The sequence below is a fragment of the Drosophila subpulchrella genome, chromosome X, assembly GCF_014743375.2.
Source record: "Drosophila subpulchrella strain 33 F10 #4 breed RU33 chromosome X, RU_Dsub_v1.1 Primary Assembly, whole genome shotgun sequence".
Lineage (NCBI taxonomy): Eukaryota > Metazoa > Arthropoda > Insecta > Diptera > Drosophilidae > Drosophila > Drosophila subpulchrella.
The window spans coordinates 1-24,789 of NC_050613.1; the positions used below are offsets into that span (position 1 = coordinate 1).

The 24,789-nt window shown below is 39.5% G+C and overlaps 1 protein-coding gene across 1 annotated transcript; it reads right to left on the reverse strand.

Annotated features, from left to right (window-relative positions):
• Positions 1-3,937: 3,937 nt before the first annotated feature.
• LOC119558002 (probable sodium/potassium/calcium exchanger CG1090) lies at positions 3,938-17,475 on the reverse strand. Its single transcript, XM_037871110.1, has 3 exons — positions 17,339-17,475; positions 4,791-4,892; positions 3,938-4,734 (listed from the first exon to the last, which is right to left on the reverse strand). Exons 1-3 carry the CDS (start codon positions 17,382-17,384, stop codon positions 4,397-4,399), a joined length of 486 nt encoding a protein of 161 aa, XP_037727038.1. The 5' UTR covers positions 17,385-17,475; the 3' UTR covers positions 3,938-4,396.
• Between the last annotated feature and the right edge of the window lie 7,314 nt (positions 17,476-24,789).

Genomic DNA, 24,789 nt, shown 5'->3' on the forward strand with positions numbered 1-24,789 from the left:
GGATGTCGCCCATCTCGGCAGCAACGGCTCCATTTCCCCTCCATTCCCTGTCCGAGAAGGATTTCTCTGGGCTGGCTGGCACGACGAAGGTCCCTCCATCAGCAGCGGCTGCGACTGCGGCAGCGTCGGCGGGGACAGCGGCGGGGGCAGCGGCTGCGGCAGCGGCAGCGGCTGCGACTGCGGCAGCGGCAGCGGCGGGGGCAGCGGCAGGGGCAGCGGCGGTAAGGTCAGCGGCGGTTGCATCCAGCGCCAACATTTTACACCTCGAGGCTTCCCTCAGCGGCGCTTTGTTGCGCTTGCCTCTGGGGCGCCCGCACTTTGTATCTCAGGTATTACTGCCTAAATGCACTTTACTCGCGGAGCGTACGGAAAAACACGTCTGTTCTCGCGAGCAATCAAACACCGACTGGGGAGGTCAGTGCAGATGAAATAGGACGCCTAATCCAAGCTGTTGCCTATTATTGTGGGACTTCACAGACAGAAAGCAATACCACAACTGACTAAATCCGCAGAATAGTTGAAGTGCTGGAGGAGATCTACTAGAGAATACGAGTGGGAAGGAACATGCCGAGTGGGACTTCGCCCCCTACATGGACATTTTGCCTGGGGTGTCGTCTACTAATAGCAGTATCTTTCTCCACCACCAGCTACTTGGCAGCTAATGCGGAGATGGAGGACGCGCTGGGTTCTATAGGGAGGAGGAAAAAAGAGGGCCCGCTAAGGGTCAGCTGGAAGAGCCATTACCAGGATGCTGGGCGAGTTTTATCTCCCTCTTCCTCAAGGGCCAATATGCCTAATGGGACTCGGAGCTGGACCACAGATGGCGCGGGAAAGATGGAGAAGCCTCCGTGGGACGAGATGGAAGCTTTAAACTACTAGTTTACATAAATAAAAACATTCGTTGAACATTCAATTTATTTTAATATTAGGTTGTCAAAAAAGTTCAGCGGTATTTTTTATTGAATTTTCAATTGTTCTTAAAATAGGTTACAATAATGCGATTCAAGTCAAATATGCGCCGTTTTGTTCGATAACGCGTTCCCACCGAGATGCTTACTTAATAATGCCCCTCTTATAGAAGTTCGCTTCCTTATTGGCAAAAATTTCGGAGAGCAAATTTTCACAGGACTCTCTTGTGGCCAACTTCAGACTACCAAGCGCGTTCGCCATGGACAGAAACAGGTGGTAATCACTTGATGCGAGATCCGGACGATACGGTGGATGCAAAATAACCTCCCATCCGAGCTCCCGTAGCTTCTGGCGTGTCACCAAAGATGTGTGTGGCCTGGCGTTGTCCTGATGACAGACAATTCGGCCTCAGTTGATCAAAGATGGCCTCTTCTGCATGAGTGCTGGCTTCAAGCAGTCCAGTTGTTGGCAGTACAGGCCGAATTGAGCGTTTGGCCATAGGGCAGCTCATAGTGGATGATTCCCTGACAATCCCACCAAACACACAGAAGAACTTTCCTGGCCGTTAATCCAGGCTTGGCCACCCTCTGGGCCGCTTCACCGCTTTTCGACCACGACCGTTTGCGCCTTACGTCTAAGGCCAGTGGCGATGAAGGGCCGAAAAGGAAAACTGGCGCACTACGGTGAGTTGCGGCAAGACCAGAAGAAAGTTCGGCCGCCCGAATAAAAATGGCGGAACCTCTCAACGCCACGCGTTACGACGACCAGATGTTCCCAAGATGAGGTGGACATAATAGTCCGGAACGGACTCACCGGGAAATGTTGGATGGCGTCGGCGGCAACCAAGCAAGGAGACGTTACCTGGTCCATGTACTTCTAAGCGGGTCGAACGGACACAGGTTACATCACCAAATCGTGGCTCTCAGGTACGGCGAATCTGTGCATACGACCGTGGAACTCCCAAATAAATATCCCGGGGAACCCCGGTTGCCCTACGGATAATTATTTAAAAATAAATGCATAAGCTACTACCACTAACATACATTTTCTATCACTCAACTTTATTAAGTTTTTAGGCACAAGCACTTATTTTGGAAACTGCATCTGTCTGCTTGGACAATATGGCTGCGACTATCCCAATATCTGCCGATCATCATTGTTCCTCCCCCGCCATACTACATAGCCTCTCCCAAAATTGGGGTATTGGGCACTTTTTTGCCATTTAAGGTAATCTCTGAGCGAACCGGCCAGATTCATCCCGCTGCTGCAACTATCGCCCTATTATCCTAACCTATCGATAGAGTCCCTCCCATTATCGACTCCAATTGCAAAAAATTTTTTTTCATTACACCCTGTAGATTCTCGTGGCGGCGACTTTTTTTCATAAGCAAGCACCAGACTCCCTCCATTGACGAAACCTTAATTCTTACTTAATTATTGATATTTGATTGGCAAATACGGGTTTCCGTTAAATTTAAAATTGGAAATCAAATGTTATTACTTGTAAAAATCGAAAAGTTCTGTACATACAATGCTCCGACGGAAACGACCTGCAAGGGTATAGAAAATTTAGCTTGCCGCAGTTAGCTTACTTTCTTGTTATACCCTTGCAGAGGGTATATTGATTTCAGTCAGAAGTTTGCAACGCAGTGAAGGAGACGTTTCCGACCCCATAAAGTATATATATTCTTGATCAGCATGACTAGACGAGTCGATCCGTCTGTCCATCCGTTTCTACGCAAACTAGTCTCTCAGTTTTAAAGCTATCGGGCTGAAACTTTCCCAAAAGTCTTATATCTTTTGAAAGTAGTATATAAGTCGGAACCAGCCGGATCGGACAACTATATCTTATAGCTCCCATAGGAATAATCGGAAAAAAAAATTGAAAAAATTATATCTTTGGTGTTTTTTTAGCATATAACCTCCTTCGCTTGGAAATATCATTTTTTAATTAGTTCTGAATTTCGAATTTAATTTTATCAAAATCGGACGACTATATCATATAGCTGCCATAGGAACGATCGGAAAATTGGTAGGAAAATAATATGAAACAAATTATAGCTTAGGTGTTTTTTGACATATTATCTTATACTATTGGGAATATCATTTTTTGTGTTTTTAAATTTAATAATTATAGCTGCAAGGGTATACAAGCTTCGGATTGCCGAAGTTAACTTCCTTTCTTGTTTTTGATTTGATTTTTTTGAAAATAAAAATACACACATCAGGTAAGCGTTTCTGTCTTAATAGAAGTTTTACTTTTTAATAGTAAGCCAAGCAACCACAACTGATATTGTATATTTAATAATAAAATAATATTTAATATAGTTACATAAACTTTCGTATTGGTCAATTTGACCAAATAAATTTTGTTGCTTGTAATAACATCTAGTTTTTACCATTGACCGACACAAAGACTCAAAAATTGTAAGCTAGTGTGACCAAAAGTAAATGTTACGTACTAAGTTGCTAATTTTTGACGGAAATCAAACTGTATAACATTTGTAAACGGACGAGCTTACCTGCTCTGCTGAGAGCGACAACATAATACAGATATCAATCTCGATTAACACTTTTTAAGCGATTAACACTTTCTTCTACGCAGAAGATCAAAACTTTGCTTACCAAAACAGCACACAAGACACACACAGGAACAAGTTGCCGAAAGCAAATGGAAAATTAGTAGGATAACAGCAGTAACAACGGGCCAATGGCCCATAGGCACGCAAGCCAGTAAGGTGGGACTGCCTTACAACAACTGCTCCAGAAACTGCAGGGATTCTACAGAACAGGAAACACCGGAACATCTACGGTGCTACTGCCCAGCGCTCAACCACGTCTCTTGGGGCAGTAGGAGAAGTTGCAATTGCGGGTCTTCTAAGCTTCCCAAATTAGAGGTCTCACCACTTTAACCTACCTAACTACAAAAGTAAAAATAAATGAAGTAGGTATTCTTATTGGATACCATCCTACCACAAACCAAAGTGATTCCATCAATAATATTTGCCATCATTCATACGACTCTTTGTTAAATCTCATATATATTAATCATATAAATACATTATTAAATTTTTTAGTTTGGTTTTGGTTTTTGTTTTTCCCTTCGTTTACTGTGTTATTCTTTTCATTTCTTCTCATCTATTTTGAATTTTTCGTTTGGTTTTTAACCGAAGGTCGTAAATGAGTCTACTTTAATAATAATAATAATAAAAAAAAAGTATTATTACAATAACAGCATAACGTATACCGTAACTCAACTATCATGGTAGATAGAATAGAACAGAAAATACATTTTAATTAATTAAACGACTGCACTCAGGGTTTTCCAGCCAGCTGCCGGACGCTGAAACGGAAAACTAAACCAGCACTAAATGCCTGGTCTTTCTCCACACCATCCATTCATCCAAAATGGTAAATCGTTCATCCACACATCATACTTCACAAGTCGGCCTTCGTATATCGCGCAGTTATCGAACGCCAATCCATCTCATGATCGACCGCAGGTGGGCAGGTTGACGCGAAAGAACACATTGAGTTCAATGAGGGAGGCGAAAACCATAAAGACCAGATACATCACTAGGCAGGCGGTCCCCACCTTCTTATCCAGCTTGAACTTGTTCGTAGAGAAGGTAAGGTAAAGCAAGAACAGCGTCGACAGCAAAGTGATCGCCGAGTACTCCAATCCGGCCGAATTTATTGCCACGTAGTTCTGGCCCGGCTGGATCGGGAAGAAGACAGCCTTGATCAGCCATGGCACCCCCAGGCACAGCAGGATGTCGAAGGTGTTTGACCCAATCGAGTTGCAGATCCCCATCGATCCGTGACCTGTGGCAGATTCTTGAATTCCACACATTCTCTGATATCGATTTTTAAACACTTACCGCGTTTCGCCACGATCACACTGGACACCGCTTCAGGAACACTGGTTCCAGCCGCCAGGAACGTAATCCCCATCACCGAATCAGGTATCTTAAGTGTGTCACCTACGGAGAATAAAAATGATAGGAAGACATTTAAATATGAGTTACTGGTCCGCGCACAAAAGTCAATCCATTAAATAGAAGACCGCAGGAATTTGTTTTCAGTTTGCGCATACTGTTATACCAGCTAGAAGTTGCTCTTCACATAAAAGAGTTTCTTTAATATTCAGATAATTTTAATATAGGTACTGAAAACAATTACTGTTACAAAATATTAAATAAGTTAATTATTCCTAAATATTTGAAGAAAGCTGTACCGCAGAGCAGAGAAGAATAGGTCCAAATACATCAAAGAAATAATTTGTTTTCTGTTATTTTCCCATTAACTTTTCCAGTTATATGGTTAGGTCGTCCGATTTAAATCAAATATTATTAGTATTTGTGAAATCTTAATTGTGAAATCTTAATTATGTGAGGCTATTGTCTATTTAAAACTATATTATAAGACATGGACAGAAACGCGAAAGGACGTGACTATAGTATTATATGGAATTGAAAATGCCTTCTTCTCTGCGCTGCAAACTTCTGCCAACAAAGCAAAACATATTTGTATGTATATTTTCCATTGATTTTTCTTTTAACTTTCCAAACCGCTCTCATCGAAAATATATAATTCAATCGTCCCATTTAAAAAGAAGGAAGAACGCTATTGTCGAGTACGTATCCTATCAGATATCCGTTACTCAGCTTAAGGGAGCGCAAGGGAAATGGAGAATATGCGCCACCTAGCGGCGATTAAGATATTTGGTCATAATTTTATGGCCCGAGTTGAACAATTTGTAGATAGGTAGCTAGCGGTGTTATGTGTTTAAGCATTATCATTACTTTTTAAATTATTTTGAAAATGTAATGCTAAATAATTAAATACTTTTGACAAAGTAATGCTAATGAAAAACAAGAGAAAACCTCGACTACACGTTACTCAGCTAACAAAAAAGCGCCACCTATCGTCTATTCCTATCGGCTGTTTACGAGATATCACTAACGCGCAACATAACGTGAAACCTAGGTGGCACTAGTGAAATTTCATAAGCAGCCGATTTTCATTATAAATATATCGTACACTATTGAGTTTGCAAATTATGAATTATTATTTGGTTATAACTTTTTAATGAGTCCGATTTGAAAAATTTTTGGCATGGGTATATGGGTATTGATAATAACAAAAAATCTCAATTAAATTTTAACAAAATATTAACAAATGTGGGCGCTAGACGGGTTTTAGCGTTATGTGCGATTGTGGGCGTTAGGGTGGACGTGGCACCCTGCTGAAACAAACTATCGCTGCGCAGGAAGCCCAAAAATCGACATGTAATTTTAGATGCGATCCAATTCTTTATGGGGCACTTTAGTGGTGGATAACGAAAAACCGCGAATTCTTAAGATGGCCAAGGTGCCGTGCCTTATGTGCGGTAGCAATTTTATTTAACTTGGATTGGATTAAATTGGTCATATCTTCAGATTTAATTGACCCCCAAGCTAAATTTAATTAATTATGTATTTAATTATACAATTTTTCAATAGAATTATATTTTCCAATGGAAAATACTCATTAGCATTACACTTTTCAATTGTAATGAAATATTTTTCCACTATCATTAGTTTTGCTAAAAGTTTTAGCTTTTTTAGTTTGCGCGATCACAGCATTCATACGGACGGGCATGGCTAGATCGACTCGGCTTGTGATTCCTGCGCAGCGTAAGTTTGTTACAGCCAAGTGCCACGCTCACTCTAGCGACATCAAATGCCATAACGCTACAACCTGACTGGCGCCCACTTGCACATATAGGTTTTTTAAAAACTAAAAATATTTATAAAGTTGTCAAGGTGTAAAGGGATTTCGTTTTGATTATCAATATTAACCTACATGCCGGAAATTTGACAAGTCACTGAAAAGCATATAACGGAATCTCCGCTAGGTGGAGCTCGTTAAAGAACGGTCGCTTTGGTTCTCGCATATCTCCATCTCTTTCCCAGTCCTTTTAGCTGAGTAACGGGAATCTGATAGTCGAGACACTCGACTATAGAGTTGTTATTTCATTCAACTCAATAAATGCCTTTTATAAGCTAAACAGTATGCTGAAACGGCACGAAAAATAACGTTTTATTTGCGTGACAAGATATTGTCACAACATTATACCCTTGCAGAGGGTATATTGACTTCAGTCAGAAGCTTGCAACGCAGTGAAGGAGACGTTTCCGACCCCATAAAGTATATATATTCTTGATCAGCATCACTAGACGAGTCGATCTAGCCATGTCCGTCTGTCCGTCCGTTTCTACGCAAACTAGTCTCTCATTTTTATAGCTATCGGGCTGAAACTTTTCCAAAAGTCTTATATCTTTTGCAGGTAGTATATAAGTCGGAACCAGCCGGATCGGACAACTATATCTTATAGCTCCCATAGGAATAATCGAAAAAAAAATAAATAAATAACTAAAACAAATTTTTGTTTTGATGTTTTCTTACATATATCCTCCAATGCTTGGAAATAACATTTTTTAATAAGTTTTGAATTTCGAATTAAATTTTATCAAGATCGAACGACTATATCATATAGCTGCCATAAGAACGATCGGAAAATTGGTGGGAAAATAATAGGAAACAAATTATAGCTTCGGTGTTTTTATACCCGTTACTCGTAGAGTAAAAGGGTATACTAGATTCGTCGAAAAAGTATGTAACAGGCAGAAGGAAGCGTTTCCGACCCCATAAAGTATATATATTCTTAATCAGGATCACTAGCCGAGTCGATCTAGCCATGTCCGTCTGTCCGTCTGTCCGTCTGTCCGTCTGTCTGTCCGGATGAACGCTGAGATCTTGGAAACTATGAGAGCTAGGCTATTGAGATTTGGCGTGCAGATTCCTGAGCTTCTTTCGCAGCGCAAGTTTGTTTCAGTAGAGTGCCACGCCCACTTTTACGCCCACAAACCGCCCAAAACTGTGGCTCCTACAGTTTTGATGCTAGAATAAAAATTTTAACTGAAATGTATTGTTCTCATCAATACCTATCGATTGATTCAAAAAAAAGTTTGCCACGCCCACTTTATCGCCCACAAACCGCCCCCAAACTTCAAAAAATCGTAAATATGAACGTGGATATCTCGGAAACTATCAAAGATATAGAATCAGGATTTCAGATTTAGATTCCGTAGCTTTGTACGCAGCGCAATTTTGATACGCGAATATGCCACGCCCACTCTAACGCCCACAAACCGCCCAAGCCTGTGGCGCCCACAATTTTCATGCTAGAAACAAAATTTTAACTGAACTGTATCGATCTCGTCAATACCTATCGATTGACCAAAAAAAAATTTGCCACGCCCACCCTAACGCCCATAACGCTTAAATCTGTCTACCGCCGGTAGGTGGCGCATTTCAGTCTTGCTTTGCTGCTTGCTTATTTCCATTTCCCTTTGGTCCCTTTAGCTGAGTAACGGGTATCTGATAGTCGAGGCACTCGACTATAGCGTTCTTTCTTGTTTAACATATAACCTCCTACGCTTGGAAATAACATTTTTTAATTAACTCTTAATTTCGAATTTAATTTTATCAAAATCGGAGGCTTATATTATATAACTGTCATAGGAACGATCGGAAAATTAGTCTCTGATTAGCATTCGTTGTTGTCAGACGTGTTTTCTTTTCGCTATGAATTCTTATTCGTGCTCCGAATGCAATGCTGAGGTTACAGCAGCGCAGCTTCGCGGTTTTGAAGCGGTTCGTTGCTCATCGCTTTGTCGTTGTACTTTTCACACTGCATGTGTTGATCTCCCGGAGGATGCTATTAGCTTATTAACAAATATGCCGAATCTACTCTGGCAGTGTGATCGCTGTGTTGTGAGTAATGATTCACACTCCAAAATCGATGAAGTAATGGAAGAACTTCATGACCTGAAGAGTCTATACATGGATTTAAACTCAAAGTCTCTGAAGGCTTTTCCCAATTCTACCACTGACAATAGCAATATCAGTCAGCGTTAAAAAGTGGTGAAACCATTGGCTCCAGCTTCTTCAATTGGTCGTCAAGCCAAACATGCAGTCCTGATACCCCCTGCACCAGTTTCTACTGCCGCCAGGAACCATGCAAGGAATAACAGGAACAAGAGGCGAATAGTTGGTCAAGCTCCTAGTTGTGAACTACTCGAAGTTGTGCCGAGCAATAAATTCCTTCATATTGGTAGATTCAGAGCGCACGTAAAATCTGATTCTGTGTGTGAATATGTTGCAAATAAGCTAGGTGTGTATACCGCCACGATAATTTGCAAGCCCTTAGTCAAAAATGGTGTAGATGTTGCTACACTGGAATTCGTCAATTTCAAATTAGGAATACCTGAGCAGCACTTTCAGACTGTGTTTAGTGATGCGTTCTGGCCCAATCCAATCAAGGTCAGTCGATTCATCCACAGGGATAGGCCTATTGTTGATGGAAACGTTCTGGATTTGCACAATCATCATACATCGGACTCAAAAAACCCCCAATAATCGGCGCCTCTGGTGTCGATTTGACTACGGCAAATTTTTATGATCCTCTTCCTCATCTTCATGCTACTTATTCGCAATGTCAACGTCCGCTGGTTTCGATATCGCTAGCTGCTACCATTACTCTCTCATACGCCGCTCCCAGTGCACTCTTAAGTGTTGGGCGCCCGTCACTCCCAAATCAAAAACATCATCAGCTGGATTTTTCCTTTTTTGTTCTGTCTAACGTTCATCAAACGCTCACTGGAGAGGCGTTGTCACCAGATTCCATTAAGATTCCCGCTCTAAGCGCGCTCTTCGGAGATGTGCACTCATCACATTCAAAACAACATCGGCAACAGCTGGATTTGTCGTTGTCTATTTCGCGCGACTTTTGTCAAACGCTCTCTGGAGAGCTGCTCTCATCATATTTCATCAAGATTCCCGCTCTAAGCGCGCTCCTCGGAGTTGCGCTCTCATCATCTTGCGCCTCTCTAACGAAGTACCTAGAACATTGACTGGATTCTTACTCTTCATTAGGTTGGAACCCGCTCATTGAAAATATGTTCTCTACATATTTGCCGCTGGAGTTAAACCAACATCGGATGCTGCTATCTTCGGATTCTGATACTATTGATAGCGCTCTCTTTTATGAGTAGTCGGATACACTCTTCACTGTGCTCTTCATCGCCTCTCTCCATTGATGCAATTTCTTCTACGCTCATTGGATGGCCGTCACAGAATAGGCATGCGTCCGTAAGAAAATCATTTACATATTCTCAATTTGACTGCACTATTATTCCATGGAACGACGATCTCAACCTCCCTATAAATATACGTACGGATACGTTGCGCAAGGTACTTAATAGTACTTATGATCATGCGAGGCCGACATCTAATTTGGATGTTGAGAATTCCTCTTCAACAATATGCGCTGACTGGCAACCTGCTAGGGGCTTGCCTACAGTAAACTCAAATAGCCATCATTCAGGAAATAATGGCCTGAAAATATACTTTCAAAATATATCCGGCATGAGAACTAAAACGCAGTCTGTCTTTATGAATACTTCCAACAGTGACTATGACATTATCACACTGGTTGAGACTTGGCTAAATTTTAACTTTAGTTCGAATGAATTCTTCGATCCTAAATTATTCCAAGTTTTGGTAAAGATAGAGACTTCGGCAGAATGCAGTGCGAGAGAGGAGGTGGTGTCATCGTGGCTGTTAGCCGTAAATTCTGTTGCACTGTAATTCGACTCCTTAATGATGACTCCCTTTTGGACCAATTGGCGGTGGCGGTGTCTGGATCATCCGGGAAGATATCGATTGTGGCTTCCTATGTTCCACCTGGCAGTGATTCTGGGCTTTACCAGGCTCACTTAGACAACATCTCTAACATACATGCCAGCTTGGAGGACTCTGATGGCATATGTGTGGCTGGAGACTTCAACCTCAGCTCTGTTTTCTGAACGTGGGACCCACAAGCATCTGCTATGGTGCCCGGAAATGTTCATCATTCACATGAAATAATTGTCATTGATGACTGTTTTAGTATGGGCCTCACCCAAATTAATAATGTTTTCAATGATTTGCATAAGCTGCTTGATTTAATCTTCATTAATTCTATTGTTCACTCTAACGTAACTCTGGCTGAATTTACGATTTCAAATTGTGTTGTATATCACAAACCCTTGTGCTTAAACATCGAATTTTACACCTTTCTGCCATTCAATGATTCTAATCCTAGATATATATTTGATCCCTCTAGTTTGAGTTCCCTAAGGGATTGCCTACTATCCTTAAATTGGGGTGCCTTGCTATCGAACCCTTGCATAGAAACCAATTATAAAACCTTTCTTTCAACGATTAGAAGTACTCTTGACAGTATAGTCCGTTCCAAGATACGGAGTTCCTACAGGCTTCCTTGGTATACTAAGGGACTGAAAAATAATCAAAAACCTTAGAAACAAATACTACAAAAAATTTTATAGAACACATAACCTGGCCGATGGTGAAAGATATAGGCAACACAAACGGAAGTTTGAGTTTCTTAATAAATTTCTATATAGCCAATACATTTGTGAAGTTGAGCATAGCTTGAAGGCCAACCCTAAGGCGTTTTGGCGCTTTGTCAACTCAAAAAAATCATGTTGCTTCTACTGAGGCCGATATCGCAAATTTGTTTGCTGCCTTTTTTTCCTCGAACATGGAACCTTCCGATGATTGGTATGACCTGGAAACTTTAAATTCAATTGCAGAAATTTGCAAAATTGGGAGCCTGGACATATCGTATGATGACATTTCTGAATCAATTAGTTATTTTGATGATTCCCCAAGACTAGACTTTGATGGAATTTCTTCATTCTTCCTTAAGAATTGTATTGCCAGTCTTTACCTACCCCTGCAAATTCTGTTCTCTTCTTCCGTGTCTCAAGGAAGATTCCCAGTTAGATGGAAAATTTCTAGAGTAACGCCGGTCCATAAGGGAGGAAGTAAATTTGACATTTCTAACTATAGGCCAATTGCTAAGATCAGCAACATAGCTAAATTGTTCGAAAGAATAATTTTCAAAAAATTATCTTTCTTAATAAAGTCTTACATCGAACCTTATCAACATGGCTTCATGCCCGGTCGATCTACGACGACCAACTTGGCTGTCTTTACCAATCACTGTATAAATGCATTTGAGGATCATTTGCAGATCGACACACAGATTACACAGATTTTGCCAAAGCTTTTGACAAGGTTTGTCACCAGGCCCTAAAGGCTAAACTTTCCAAACTTGGCTTTCACTCCTCTTTTCTTAACTGGATAGCATCGTATTTGGATAACCGACGCTATCATGTTGAAGTAGGTGTTGCATTATCCCATCCTTATAAAGCGACATCTGGCCTTCCTCAGGGTAGCTCCCTTGGCCCTTTACTTTTCATTATTTTTATAAATGACATTTGTGCATGTATCCATTTTTCTAGCTTCCTTTTATATGCGGATGACCTAAAGATTTATAGGACTGTCAGTAACATAAATGATTCGATATTGCTTCAATCTGACATAGATAGTATCGGCAGTTGGTGTTCCAAGAATAGTTTGCCTTTAAACCTTAACAAATGCCACATCGTTCGTTATGCGAAACGTTCTGAAACTATTCCATCCACTTATCACATAAATAACTACCCTCTCTCTGTTTTGAATGAAATAGTTGATCTGGGGGTATTATTTGATGACAAATTTCCGTTTAATGACCACCTGAATTTTGTATTACCAAAGGCTTATGCAATGTTTGGCTTTGTGAAGAGAAACACTTTATTATTCAAAGATCCGTATTCCAGATTGTCTGTATACTCTGCTTTTGTCCGTTCTAGGGTTGAATATGCTTCCTTTGTTTGGAATCCCTCGGGAAGTGTCCAGATCAATAGGATTGAGAGGTTGCAGAAAAAGTTTTTGAAGTTTGCATTGCAATCCTTGCATTTTACTGAACCGGCACCGCCCTATGATAGTCAGTGTTCCCTGCTTCACACTTGTTCCTTGAAGGATCGCCGTGCAACTGCTGGCCTTCTCTTTCTGAATGATCTGCTAATAGGAAATATTGATTGTCCTTGCCTGTTGGGATTCATCAATTTTAATGTTTCTGCCAGGAATCTCCGTACCATGGTTCCATTCCTGGACCGTGCTGTCAGGACTAATTATGCTCGCAATGAGCCACTACTAAGGGCTCTTAGATTATTTAATTCTTTGCCTTCCAGCATTAGATTCAGCTGGGGGGCCAATAAAGATATACTAAGGCAAACCCTTAAGGAATATTTTTAAAGTAATTTTCAATAATAGATTTAAGGTAATCGTATGTAGCCAGATAAGGATTCATCCATTGGCGATAAGTAAATAGATAAATAAATAAATAAATAAAATCTCGGCTGAGGAACTTGTGAGTAAAAGGGTATACTAGATTCGTCGGAAAGTATGTAACAGGCAGAAGGAAGCGTTTCCGACCCCATGAAGTATATATATTCTTGATCAGTCTGTCCGTCCGTCCGGATGAAGAGCTAGGATATTGAGATTTGGCGTGCAGATTCCTGAGCTTCTTGACTTTTTTGGGTCAATCGATAGGTATTGATGAGAAAAATTCATTTCAGTTAAAATTTTTAGTCTAGCATCAAAACTGTAGGAGCCACAGTTTTGGGCGGTTTGTCGGCGATAGAGTGGGCGTGGCACTCTGCTGAAACAAACTTGCGCTGCGTAAGAAGCTCAGGAATCTGCATGCCAAATCTCAGTAGCCTAGCTCTTAAAGATTCCGAGATCTCAGCGTTCATCCGGACGGACAGACAGACGGACAGACGGACATGGCTAAGTCGGCTCGGCTAGTGATCCTGATCAAGAATTTATATACTTTATGGGGTCGGAAACTCTTCGTTCTGCCTGTTACATACTTTCCGACGAATCTAGCATACCCTTGTACTCTACGAGTAACGGGTATAAAAAGAGCAAAATACGATTCGAATGCAAATTTCTAAACATATTTCCAGTTACCAGTCTATGTTTAGGACTGCAATCTTCGTTTTGACCCTTTTTGGGTACCACCAACAATACTCTCATATCAGCACCATGGTAAAAAGCCTTGAGCTGCGGAAGAAGCTCTAAAATCTGTATGCTTAATCCCAACATTCTAGCTCTTATAGTTTCCAAAATCTCGCCGTTTATACAGACAGGCAGGACAGACAGACATCAAGAATATATACTATAGGGTCGGAATCGCTTTCTCTTACCTGTTACATAGTTTTTAACGAATCTCCTATATCCTTACGCTACGAGTAACGGATTATAAAATCGCAATAGCACTAAACATTAATTTATCGAGATAAAATGGTGTCAGGCGCACACAACGATAAGGAGAACATTTTTTATATCAATTTATTCCGCGTCCGCTATTTCTAAATGGGTTAAGATACACCCAAAAAAAAATCTTCAAGTGTCAATTTGATAAGTGTGGGTGAAAATGACACTACACTTAGTACCAAATTATTTGGATCAATTTGATCCCCAAATAAGTATTAAAAGTATACTACATTGTATGAAAAATAATATTTGACCCTAAATAGTGTCATTTTGACAACTACCGTGGATACTTCGATACCGATAAAAGCTTTTTTTGATTGTTCGAGTTTAAAGTATAGGTTATCATAAGATTTGAACTAAGCATCCGCGGGAAACGTTGTGCGATAGACCAATGGGTAAGGTGTCTGTCTATGGTGCGAAAGGTCCCCGGTTCAAGTGCGCGCCGTTGTACGATTTTTATACCCTTGCAGAGGGTATATTGATTTCAGTCAGAAGTTTGCAACGCAGTGAAGGAGACGTTTCCAACCCCATAAAGTATATATATTCTTGATCAGCGTGACTAGACGAGTCGATCTAGCCATGTCCGTCTGTCCGTCTGTCCGTCCGTTTCTACGCAAACTAGTCTCTCAGTTTTAAAGCTATCGGGCTGAAACTTTCCCAAAAGTCTTATATCTTTTGCAGGTAGTATATAAGTCGGAACCAGCCGGATAGGAATAATCAAAAAAAAATTTTTTAAAACTATATATTTGGTGTTTTTTAGCTTATAACCTCCTAAGCTTGGAAATTACATTTTTTCGAATTAAATTTTATCAAAATCGGACGACTATATCATATAGCTGCCATAGGAACGATCGGAAAATTGGTAGGAAAGTAATATGAAACAAATTATAGCTTCGGTGTTTTTTGACATATTATCTTATACTATTGGGAATATCATTTTTTGTGTTTTTAAATTTAATAATTATAGCTGCAAGGGTATATAAGCTTCGGCTTGCCGAAGCTAACTTCCTTTCTTGTTAAGAATAATATCTAATATTTCTCTTACAATTGTAAAAAAAAAGTTATATTTAAAACGTTTCCTGATTTCAAATAAAAAAGAAAATAAAGTTTGTCATGAGCGGGACTCGAACCACTTACCCTCAGGCCCGTGCATCAAAAACAATGCGCTAGCACTCTGAGCCACGCTTATATTTTTTATTAAGCGGCAAAATGCTTTTTTGTGACAAAAAAGCTTTTTTGTAGAAAACATTTTTCCAGTGACAAAGGGATCCTATATTAGGGTCAATTTGATGTTCTTCGTAGCAAAGATTTTTTGACACTCAATAGTATCACATTGACACCTAAATAATGGCATATTGATGACGATTTTTTTTGGGTGTACATGTCGTTGACCAATCGTACATTAAACACGCTACTATTGGAAATTACCGCATAAAAAAACCCAAAATCCTTACTGAAGCATGCCGAGTAAGAAAATTTTTTTTATTTAATTTCACAGGAAGACAACATTGAACTTTGTGAAATTTCCAGAAACGAGTCCTACTTTTCCATGAGTAAAAGTCTCAGACAAATTGTTGTGCCATCACCTACAGGTTCCGCGATATAGCTAAGAATACACAAAAACGATGTTTGCTCATAAATTGAATTACTGAATTCACTGAAGCTCACTCTCAGAACATAACGGTATTTCAAAAAAATTACTCCCCATCTTGAACCATTGCCCACGTCTTTGCACATGTCTTTGACGACAAAGTTAAAATTCCTTAATTTTTCACAATTTCTCTGATGAAAACAAATCTAAAATGGAAGTAATTTTTATTTTTATTGGAATCTATTGTCTGCTCTATGCCTTAATTTCGGTCTAAAGCGTTTTCATGAGAATCTTTTAATGGATTTGTATGGCACAAAAACGTTTTGTTTTAGTCTTACTATCTGTTTCTATATGTTGTCAAATTTAACGTCAAATTCCGAAGATGGGGACTGTTATACCCGTTACTCGTAGATTAAAAGGGTATACTAGATTCGTTAGTTTGTAACAGGCAGAAGGAAGCGTTTCCGACCCAATAAAGTATATACATATATTCTTGATCAGGATCACTAGCCAAATCGATCTAGCCATGTCCGTCTGTCCGTATGAACGCTGAGATATCGGAAACTATAAGAGCTAGGTTTTTGCGATTTGGCATGCAGATTCCTGAGCTTCTTGCGCAGCGCAAGATTGTTTCAGCAGGGTGCCATGCATACTCTACCGCCCACAAGCCGCTTAAAACTGTGGCTCCTACAGCTTTGATGCTAAAATAAAAATTTTAACTGAAATGTATTGTTCTGATCAATCCAATTTATCAAAAAAAAAAGTTTGCCAACGCTCACAAGCTGCTCACAAACTTCAAAAAATCGTAAATATGAGCGCGGATTTTTCGGAAATTATCAAAGATAGAGAATTGGGATCTCCGATTTAAATTCCGTAGCCTTGTACACAGCGCAAGTTTGTTACGCGAATATGCCACGCCCACTCTAACGCCCACAAACCGCCTAAGCCTGTGGCGCCCACAATTTTCATGCTAGAAAAAAATGTTAACTGAAATGTATTAGTCTCGTCAATACCTATCGATTGACCCAACAAAAATTTGCCACCCCCACTCTAACGCCCATAACACTTAAATCTGTCTACCGCCCACATAACAATATATTGAGATCGCTGGTAGGTGGCGCAATTCAATCTCGCTTTGCTGCTTGCATATCTCCATTTCCCTTTGGTCCCTTTAGCTGAGTAACGGGTGTCTGATAGTCGAGGTACTCGACTATAGCATTGTTTCTTGTTTTCCTAGTAATATCGTCTTGTATTAAGAGTCTGATTCATCAAAAATATTTAAGATAAGTCGTTAAACATCGTTTTTTTTTATTCTTAGCTATACCGCGTAACCTGTAAGTGATGGAACACAAGTTTGTGTGGAACTGTTACTCACGAGGATCGAATTATCATGAAAAACTAGGAATTGTTTATGGACATTTTTGGCTGTGTTGTTACTTAATTATTTTTTAACACAAAATTATATACCAGATCCTTTTGTTATTGAAGGTGAGGTCGTCAATTTTATGTTCAATAAATTATACAAATTTTCAAAAATTTTAAGCAATCCAATCTTTTGCTTACCATGGTTGTAGTGCTTGAAGTTGATTGAGTCCCAGCCGGAGAACATTGTGCTTATTATGAATCAGAACCTTTTCACAATTTCAAATTTAAATATAAAAATAAATCATGTCTATATCCCCAACAAACAAAGGAGGAAAGATCGTTTTTTTTTGAATGATTTAGTAAAGCATCGCTTGATTTAAAATTTGTTTTGGGCCTATAAGACAGGAACACAAAATCTACTGAGTTAAAATTCTCCACGTACTTATATTTCAATTTAATGAAATTTAGATGTTTTACATTTTGAATTTTATGACATATAACTAAGCTTGTTGATAATCTGGGTATTCCCTAAACTGTTGAATTGCTGAATTGTTAAAAATTCAACAGAAAATTTCAGCAATTAAGGGCACGACACTAAAAGTTCCCTGTTGAATTTTCAATTTTAAGATGACAGCTGTTATATAAGCTGCTTGTCAGATTGTCAAATTGCCAGTCTGTGTTTACCAAAGATTATGTTTAAAATTAAGAAAAATGCGAAGAAAATCCAAAAAACTAAACTATTAGAACTGCTATTAGTCAGCATCCTATTAGATATCCTTTATATGCTTATTTTATACGTTTGCAATTCCTCCATGTTTACAAGTGACCAGAGTTACACTCTTACTTTTAGTCGAGAACAGCGACAACTCTGGTTTTCAGCAATCAAACAAAATTTTCAACAGCCCCGAGGCTGTTGAATTGTTGAAATTTCTGACAGTTGACTTTGTATAGAACAGCTGATTACAGCTGATCACAACTCAACAATTCAGCAATTCAACAGTTTAGGGAATACCCTGAATATATAAAAATATCGATATATCGGTATGATTAGTAACCATGTGCGTTCAATTAATTTATATAAAAATTATAATATTAATAATAATATTAATTATTAATTCATTAATATTAATATTAGTATTTTTATATAATATAATATTAATTATTAACTAATTAATATTAATATTAGTATTTTTATATAAATTAATTGAACGCGCATGATTACTAATCATGATGTAAAAAAGGAGCGACAAAATAGTACGCTACCTTTTCGTGATGTATGATACATTGCTGCTGACGTGTATCGATAAGTGAAATTTAGATAATAATTAAGTTAAATACTTAATATTTTAAAACTATGAAGTAAGTAAATTATTTATAACTGTTCAGGACGTTTTGGTTTTTACGTCTCCACGATCGATACGGTTGCGGTGGCAACCGATATCGTTTTTGCAAGTGAAATTTTGTATATAATCGTTAAAACCCAACACTTGGGACCTATCCGGCAGGCCCGAAATAATTAAAAAGAAGAAAATCGATCATAGGCATCTGATTCGCAGGTTGTTAGTTAGTTTTGGTTTTTTTCTTCTTCTTTTTATAAAGTATTCAATATAGTCTTTTATCCAGAATTGAGGAGTTAATATAAGCATTATTACCCAGCTCCAAAAAAAAGGCTAAGGCAGGTTAACTAATTTGGAACTATGGGTGGTGGAATCTACAGGGGTGGTCAAAAGTATTTACACAAAACAAAAGTTAAATATACTCATAATTTGAACTTACTTCATGTACATTTTGGCATCTATGGAAAGGTAATTTAAATTCCGTATGAATGATAAAAGACTTTTCTTAACCCGTTCAGTACTTATTGAATGAGCCGATTTTTTGTGAAAATCTAATTCTTAAACTTTTTTCCACTTCTTGGAAACTACAATTTTTTGATGCTTAAAGTTTTTCCAAACAAAACTAATAGTAACTGCAAAAAGAATTTTTTAAAAATCGTGCTGCTTCTATTTTTTTTTAACTTTTTGAATATGTCAGAAAAAAGTAGTATGAAAAAGAGAAAAATATGGCTCGTATGCAAATTTCAAAACATTTTCCAACAATAACAATAACAATAATATTATTAATATTTATTAATATGAGATATTTTAAACTGAAAAGATGTCAAAAATTAAAAAACCTATTTAATTTAAATTTGTTTCCGCAGTGCCAGAGCAAGCATTTGTGGAAAACCAAGTCAGATAAATAGATACAAATAAAGGGTGTTTTTTTAGAGGTATAGAACTTTAAGATGGCATTACTGTTCAAGATGGCGACCGATTTAACAGCTGTCAAGTGATTTATTCTCAGTTTGGTTTGGCCATTGATCATGAATAGACTCACGCCTGAACAACGCTTGCAAATAGTGCAATTTTATTTCGAAAATAATGGTTCTGTGCGGAATACGTATCGCGCACGACGTCCATTTTATCGTCGACAAAATCGTCCATCAGATCAGTAAATTCGATTAACCATGGAACGTTTTCGCACCACGTTTACTCTTATTGATAACTTGCATTCCCAGAGACACCGTACGGTGCGCACAGAAGAAGCTATTGCTAGTGTAGAGCGTAGTATTGAGAAAGACCCAAATGAGTCCATCCGCCATCGAGCACACGAATTGAATCAATAAATACTGATTGGGTTAAGAAATGTTTTGTATCATTAAAACGGCATTTAAATTACCTTTCCATTGATGCCAAAAGTTTACAAGAAGTAAGTTCAAATTATGAGTATATTTAACTTTTGTTTTGTCAAAATATTTATGCCGACCAGTGTAGGCACACTTGTACTCAAAATCCCGCTCTGGCATTGGAAGTATCTTGTTGAACCTGATCACTTGCCTCCTTAATTGGACGAAACCGCTCCAAGTGTAAAAGCGTATGATGCCGATCTGCGCATACCAAGCAATTGAAGCACAAACGTCACACGTCAACCATCAATCTGATCGGATCGCTCGGAACTGTTCCGCAGATCAATAAATAAATTTTACCAGTGTAACCTACATCGAGTAAGGCCGATTGTGGACATCTTATCTAGTTTCTGTGATCTTTATCATAACGAAAAGTAAAATAGTTAAAGACAGTAACTCTATACGTAATTAGCATAATAACAATATTATTAGCAAACGTGATTGTGTTTTCGCTTTGTCGCTCTTCTCTATTCTTGAGTTTACCGCAAACTTCTACACTGTGTTGTTGTTGGTGCATTTGCTCTATTATCGTTTCGTCGTGAACATTTATATGCACGAAGAGCTTAACGCTGACCGAACTGCAAGATGCGCCTTCTACATCTATATTGTTTATATACGCGTATATATTAGACAACCATATAACAACATACTATGTCTGCCTATGTCTGCTGCATCAAACCTTGCTCTTTAAATGACTTAATCACCTCTCGACAGCCCACAATTTGTTGGTGGCTGTGTGACGACTTGCTTACCCTAAATGTGCCAACCTTGGGCACAGTGCTGGCCGTTCTGGAATACCAGTCCTTACCGGCCGGGTTTAAGGACTATCTGCTCGTTTTCAAAGGGCTGAATCTAATCTTAAGGGCCGAATCCTGGTGTTAGATCCAGACAACCTCAGTGCTGACGCTACCTCGGGACCACTAGCCGTGGCTGCCAATTCTACGTCTTGTGATGCTGCTGTCGGCACCAGCTATGATCCAGCACTAGGATCTAATTGTTTAACTACCAGTATGCCCTCTTTGGATGCAGCAGACGGCCGCAGTGCAGTCGTTTCCTCCGGACCTTCACCTGTCGCTGCCTTTTCTGGACCATCTGATCCCGTCGTACCCCTTGGTCTGCAAGGGGTCAACATTGTCAACATTGACCAGGCATCTACGTCGCGTGCTGCTGCCAATGGCTCCGGCACTATTTTGCCGCCCTCAAATGCCAACACAGAACCATCGCAGTCAACCTTATCTGGAGCCGCTCAAAGGGAACCTTATGCCCTTATCGGGCATTGCACAAAAAAAAGCTAATTATTGGAGCTTCTGAAGACGATGTCAAAAACCAGCTGAGCAGCAAACTGAATATTTCTCGAAACGAACTAACCGTCCAGAATTTCAAGTTTAAGCAGAGACGTGAAATATCCTCGGTTAAAATTGGACTTCCTGAGGTACATTTTGATAAGGCTCTCAATGTTTCTATATGGTATGAACATGGCATCATTCACAAGTACGTAAACAAGCTTAATCCTCGGGTTCACGGGCCTCAAATTCCTTCAACCAACATTCCAAAAAACTAAATAATAATATTTCCCTACACTACCAAAATATTCGCAGTTTATTGGGCAAACTTAGTAAACTGCACGTCCGCAGTGTCTCCTTTGATGCCAATGAAATTGATTTTACTAAAAAGTGGCTTAATTCCTCTGTGTATGACTGTTAAATATTTGCGGGAAAAATATGTTATCCATAGATGTCACCGTTCAGTTCGCCTTGGCGGCGGTGTTCTTATTGCCGTCAAGGTCGATTTTGTCTCTCAACGTATTCCGATGATTGGTGCGGATAGCACATTAAAGTTTGTTGCTGTTCGGATCCAGATTCACGATTGTTTCGTTTTTATATCATTCTCGTATATAGCCCCTTGGTCTGATACTAGTCTCTACCTTCAGCATTTGTCTCAAATACATAGTATTCATTCAACCCTTGGCAATCACGATCATCTTATTGTTATGGCCGTCTTTAAGCTTCCTGCCATTTCTTGGATGCCCTCAACTGATTCAAATGTTCTCGTTCCAACATCGGCCAACCATGAGTTTGTTCACGGTCTTATTAATCTTTCTTTAGAACAACTGATCTCAGTCTTGAACTGCTCTGGTAAAGTTTTAGACCTTATTTTTGCCTCAGAGTTCGTAACTCGAACTAGCCCTCTAATCCTGAATACACGTACCAACCTACACTTGAGGTTACTTTAGAAGCATCTGTTCCAGTACTGCCATTTCCCGAAATCGAACTAACATCCTTTCGTTGTTTCGTAGAGCTAAGCTTGCAGAAATGAATACGCATTTATCCGAGCTCGATTGGTCTTTCATGGATTGAAACGATGATTCCTTACATATTGTTGAACCGTTTTATGGTATACTCCATTCAGCTTTCGATATGTTTGTCCCTTCATTTCCCTCTGCAAACACGTCTCGTAAGCCCCCTTGCTTCTCTCGTAAACTCTCTTTCCTGAAAAACTCCATGTCCAGACTGTTTAAGAAATTTAAGAGAACCGGGCTGCAAGCTAACCACTGGAGGTATCTAATTGCTCGATCCATTTTCTGAATCCATAATTCCGAATGCTACAATAGTTACCTAAACCGTTGTAGAACGAAATTCCAAGATAACCCCAAACAGTCCTATGCATCAATTTCCATCTTGTTTTCACCCTGATACTACATCCGCCTCTTGTGACTCCGATATTGCGAACATATTTCCAAAATTTTTCCAGTCTACACTCTTATTTCTCTGAAGTTTGGAAGGAACCCTTTATAATTCCACTTCCTAAAAACGGGAGCAAATCGGATATTAAAAACTCCTGCGGTATTGAAAAACTGAGCGCGGTTCCCAAGTTTTTTGAACAGCTAATTACCGCTCAGCTACAGCACCAATGCAGCGAAGGTCGACGTCTACGAATCTTCTTTAATTTATTTCAGCGCTTTGAAAAATAATAATCAAACTAATGTCATTTTTACGGACTTCAGTAAGGTTTTCAATTCAATCAGTTATTATTGAAAATACTTATACTGTTAGGTTTACCTATCACGTTGACTTAGTGGATCTCAACATACTTATGGAAATAGACTCAGAGAGTAGCTTTAAAAAAAACATACTCTCCAACTTAGTCCACGTGACCTCTGGTGTTCCGCCAGGAAGCCACCTAGGACCTCATCTGTTTGGAATTTTCATAAATGACTTGCCTCAAGTAGTTCTCTCCTCTTATGTTGTGATGTATGCTGACGACGTAAACTTTGTTTGCCGTTAACTAATCCCAGTCCCCATGTACTTTTTCAAGCCGATTTAAACAATTTGAATTCTTGGTGCATTCAGAATTTTCTGTTTTTAAACCACTCTAAATGTAACTTTATGTCCACGAAACACTTATAGAATTTCTTTGTTCGTCCAACCCTTGAATACTGCTCGTGTGTTAGGTCACCTCAATATGCTAACTTAACTTGTAAGTTCAAGCTACCTTCTTGGGCAAATACAGTTCTCCATCCCTGTAAGGTCATCTCGTCACTTTCGACCAATTGCGCTAAAGATTTGTAAGACCAATTTAGAGTTACATGATCCATTTCGCTTTTTATGATCGTAATATAATAAACTATATTTTTTGATTTTCACTGAATGCTCTTTAAATTTAAATGTAACAAACATCTTACCCACCTGGCAGATATTTGCTGACTTTAATGAAATAAACAGCTTCCATCCGTGCTGTCAGATGCATGCTCTCAAAAGCTCTGCAGTCTTGTACAAAATGGCATCTCCGGTGCATCTTAGATGAACCAGATGCTCCCTTTCGTTCCTTACTAGCCAATATTGACTTCTTGCTAATGGGTGCTGTTCTGTGTTGCACATCGAGATGCGCAGAGAGCTCTTCCAATTCCTGCAAAGTAGCCAGGGATTTTCTTCCAGTCTAACCACAGTTCCGCAGGTAATTTCTTAGTCACCATGTAGGCTAAGACATTACTTTGATGGGAGAGAATATTGCCAACTTTTTCCAATGACTTATTGCAGGAACAAGTTCGTAAAAATACCTTAAGCGTGACAGGGTCGCCGCTCTGCACCATGGGCTGCTGCTCTAATACCTGCATATAATCTTAAAACAAAACACGCGTATTATCGTATGAGTTGAATAAAATTTGCCAAGCTTCATGAATATTTGTTTCGATCAGGGCTATTCTTACGTACGCCCTCCATATAGATAGATTCACATAGGGAAACCACGACGAATCTTCAGTCGGGGGGAGGCGTGCATTTGACTAACCAGACTCAGACTGATAAAGGCAGAAGAAAATGTAACTCGGCAATTCACGGGTGTCGCGTGGCCAGAACCACGGCCACGATCGACCTACTGGTAACAATACCCCGGTAACTGGCAAAGTGCAAAAGCCGGCCGTTGACTTCCAAGATAGCATATATCAAGAAACAGTAATACTAGGAGGGAACACCTAGTTAATCCAATCCATACCGGCAGCCAAGTTAAAGCTCTAGTCTGGTATAAAAGACCTTAGACAATTAGAGAAAAGGGTAGAATCCATTCGGGTGTCTTGCTGACGGAAGCCGGCAGCTCCGAGGAAAGGCGAATTTTCCAGGGGCACTCGTCCACGGAGTCTTCTGCCACCAGGACCAGCCACCATATTTAACAATCCTTGAGGAGGACACAAATTGCAGCTCGAAAGAATCTTATGTGTCGGACCAGCGCCGCCATTGTCCTCAAAGAACGTGGAGAGGATCAACAATAAGGATGTGATGTTTGTGGTCGCAGTACCCGTGATCCCCATGCTCCTGAAAACTGTTCAGCTGTAGGAGCAATCCGTTCAGAGGCGTAGTGACCAATAGCGTACTTCGGAGAAAGTTGTGATGCAATATAAATGTTTTAATCGAGCAATCAATGCAAA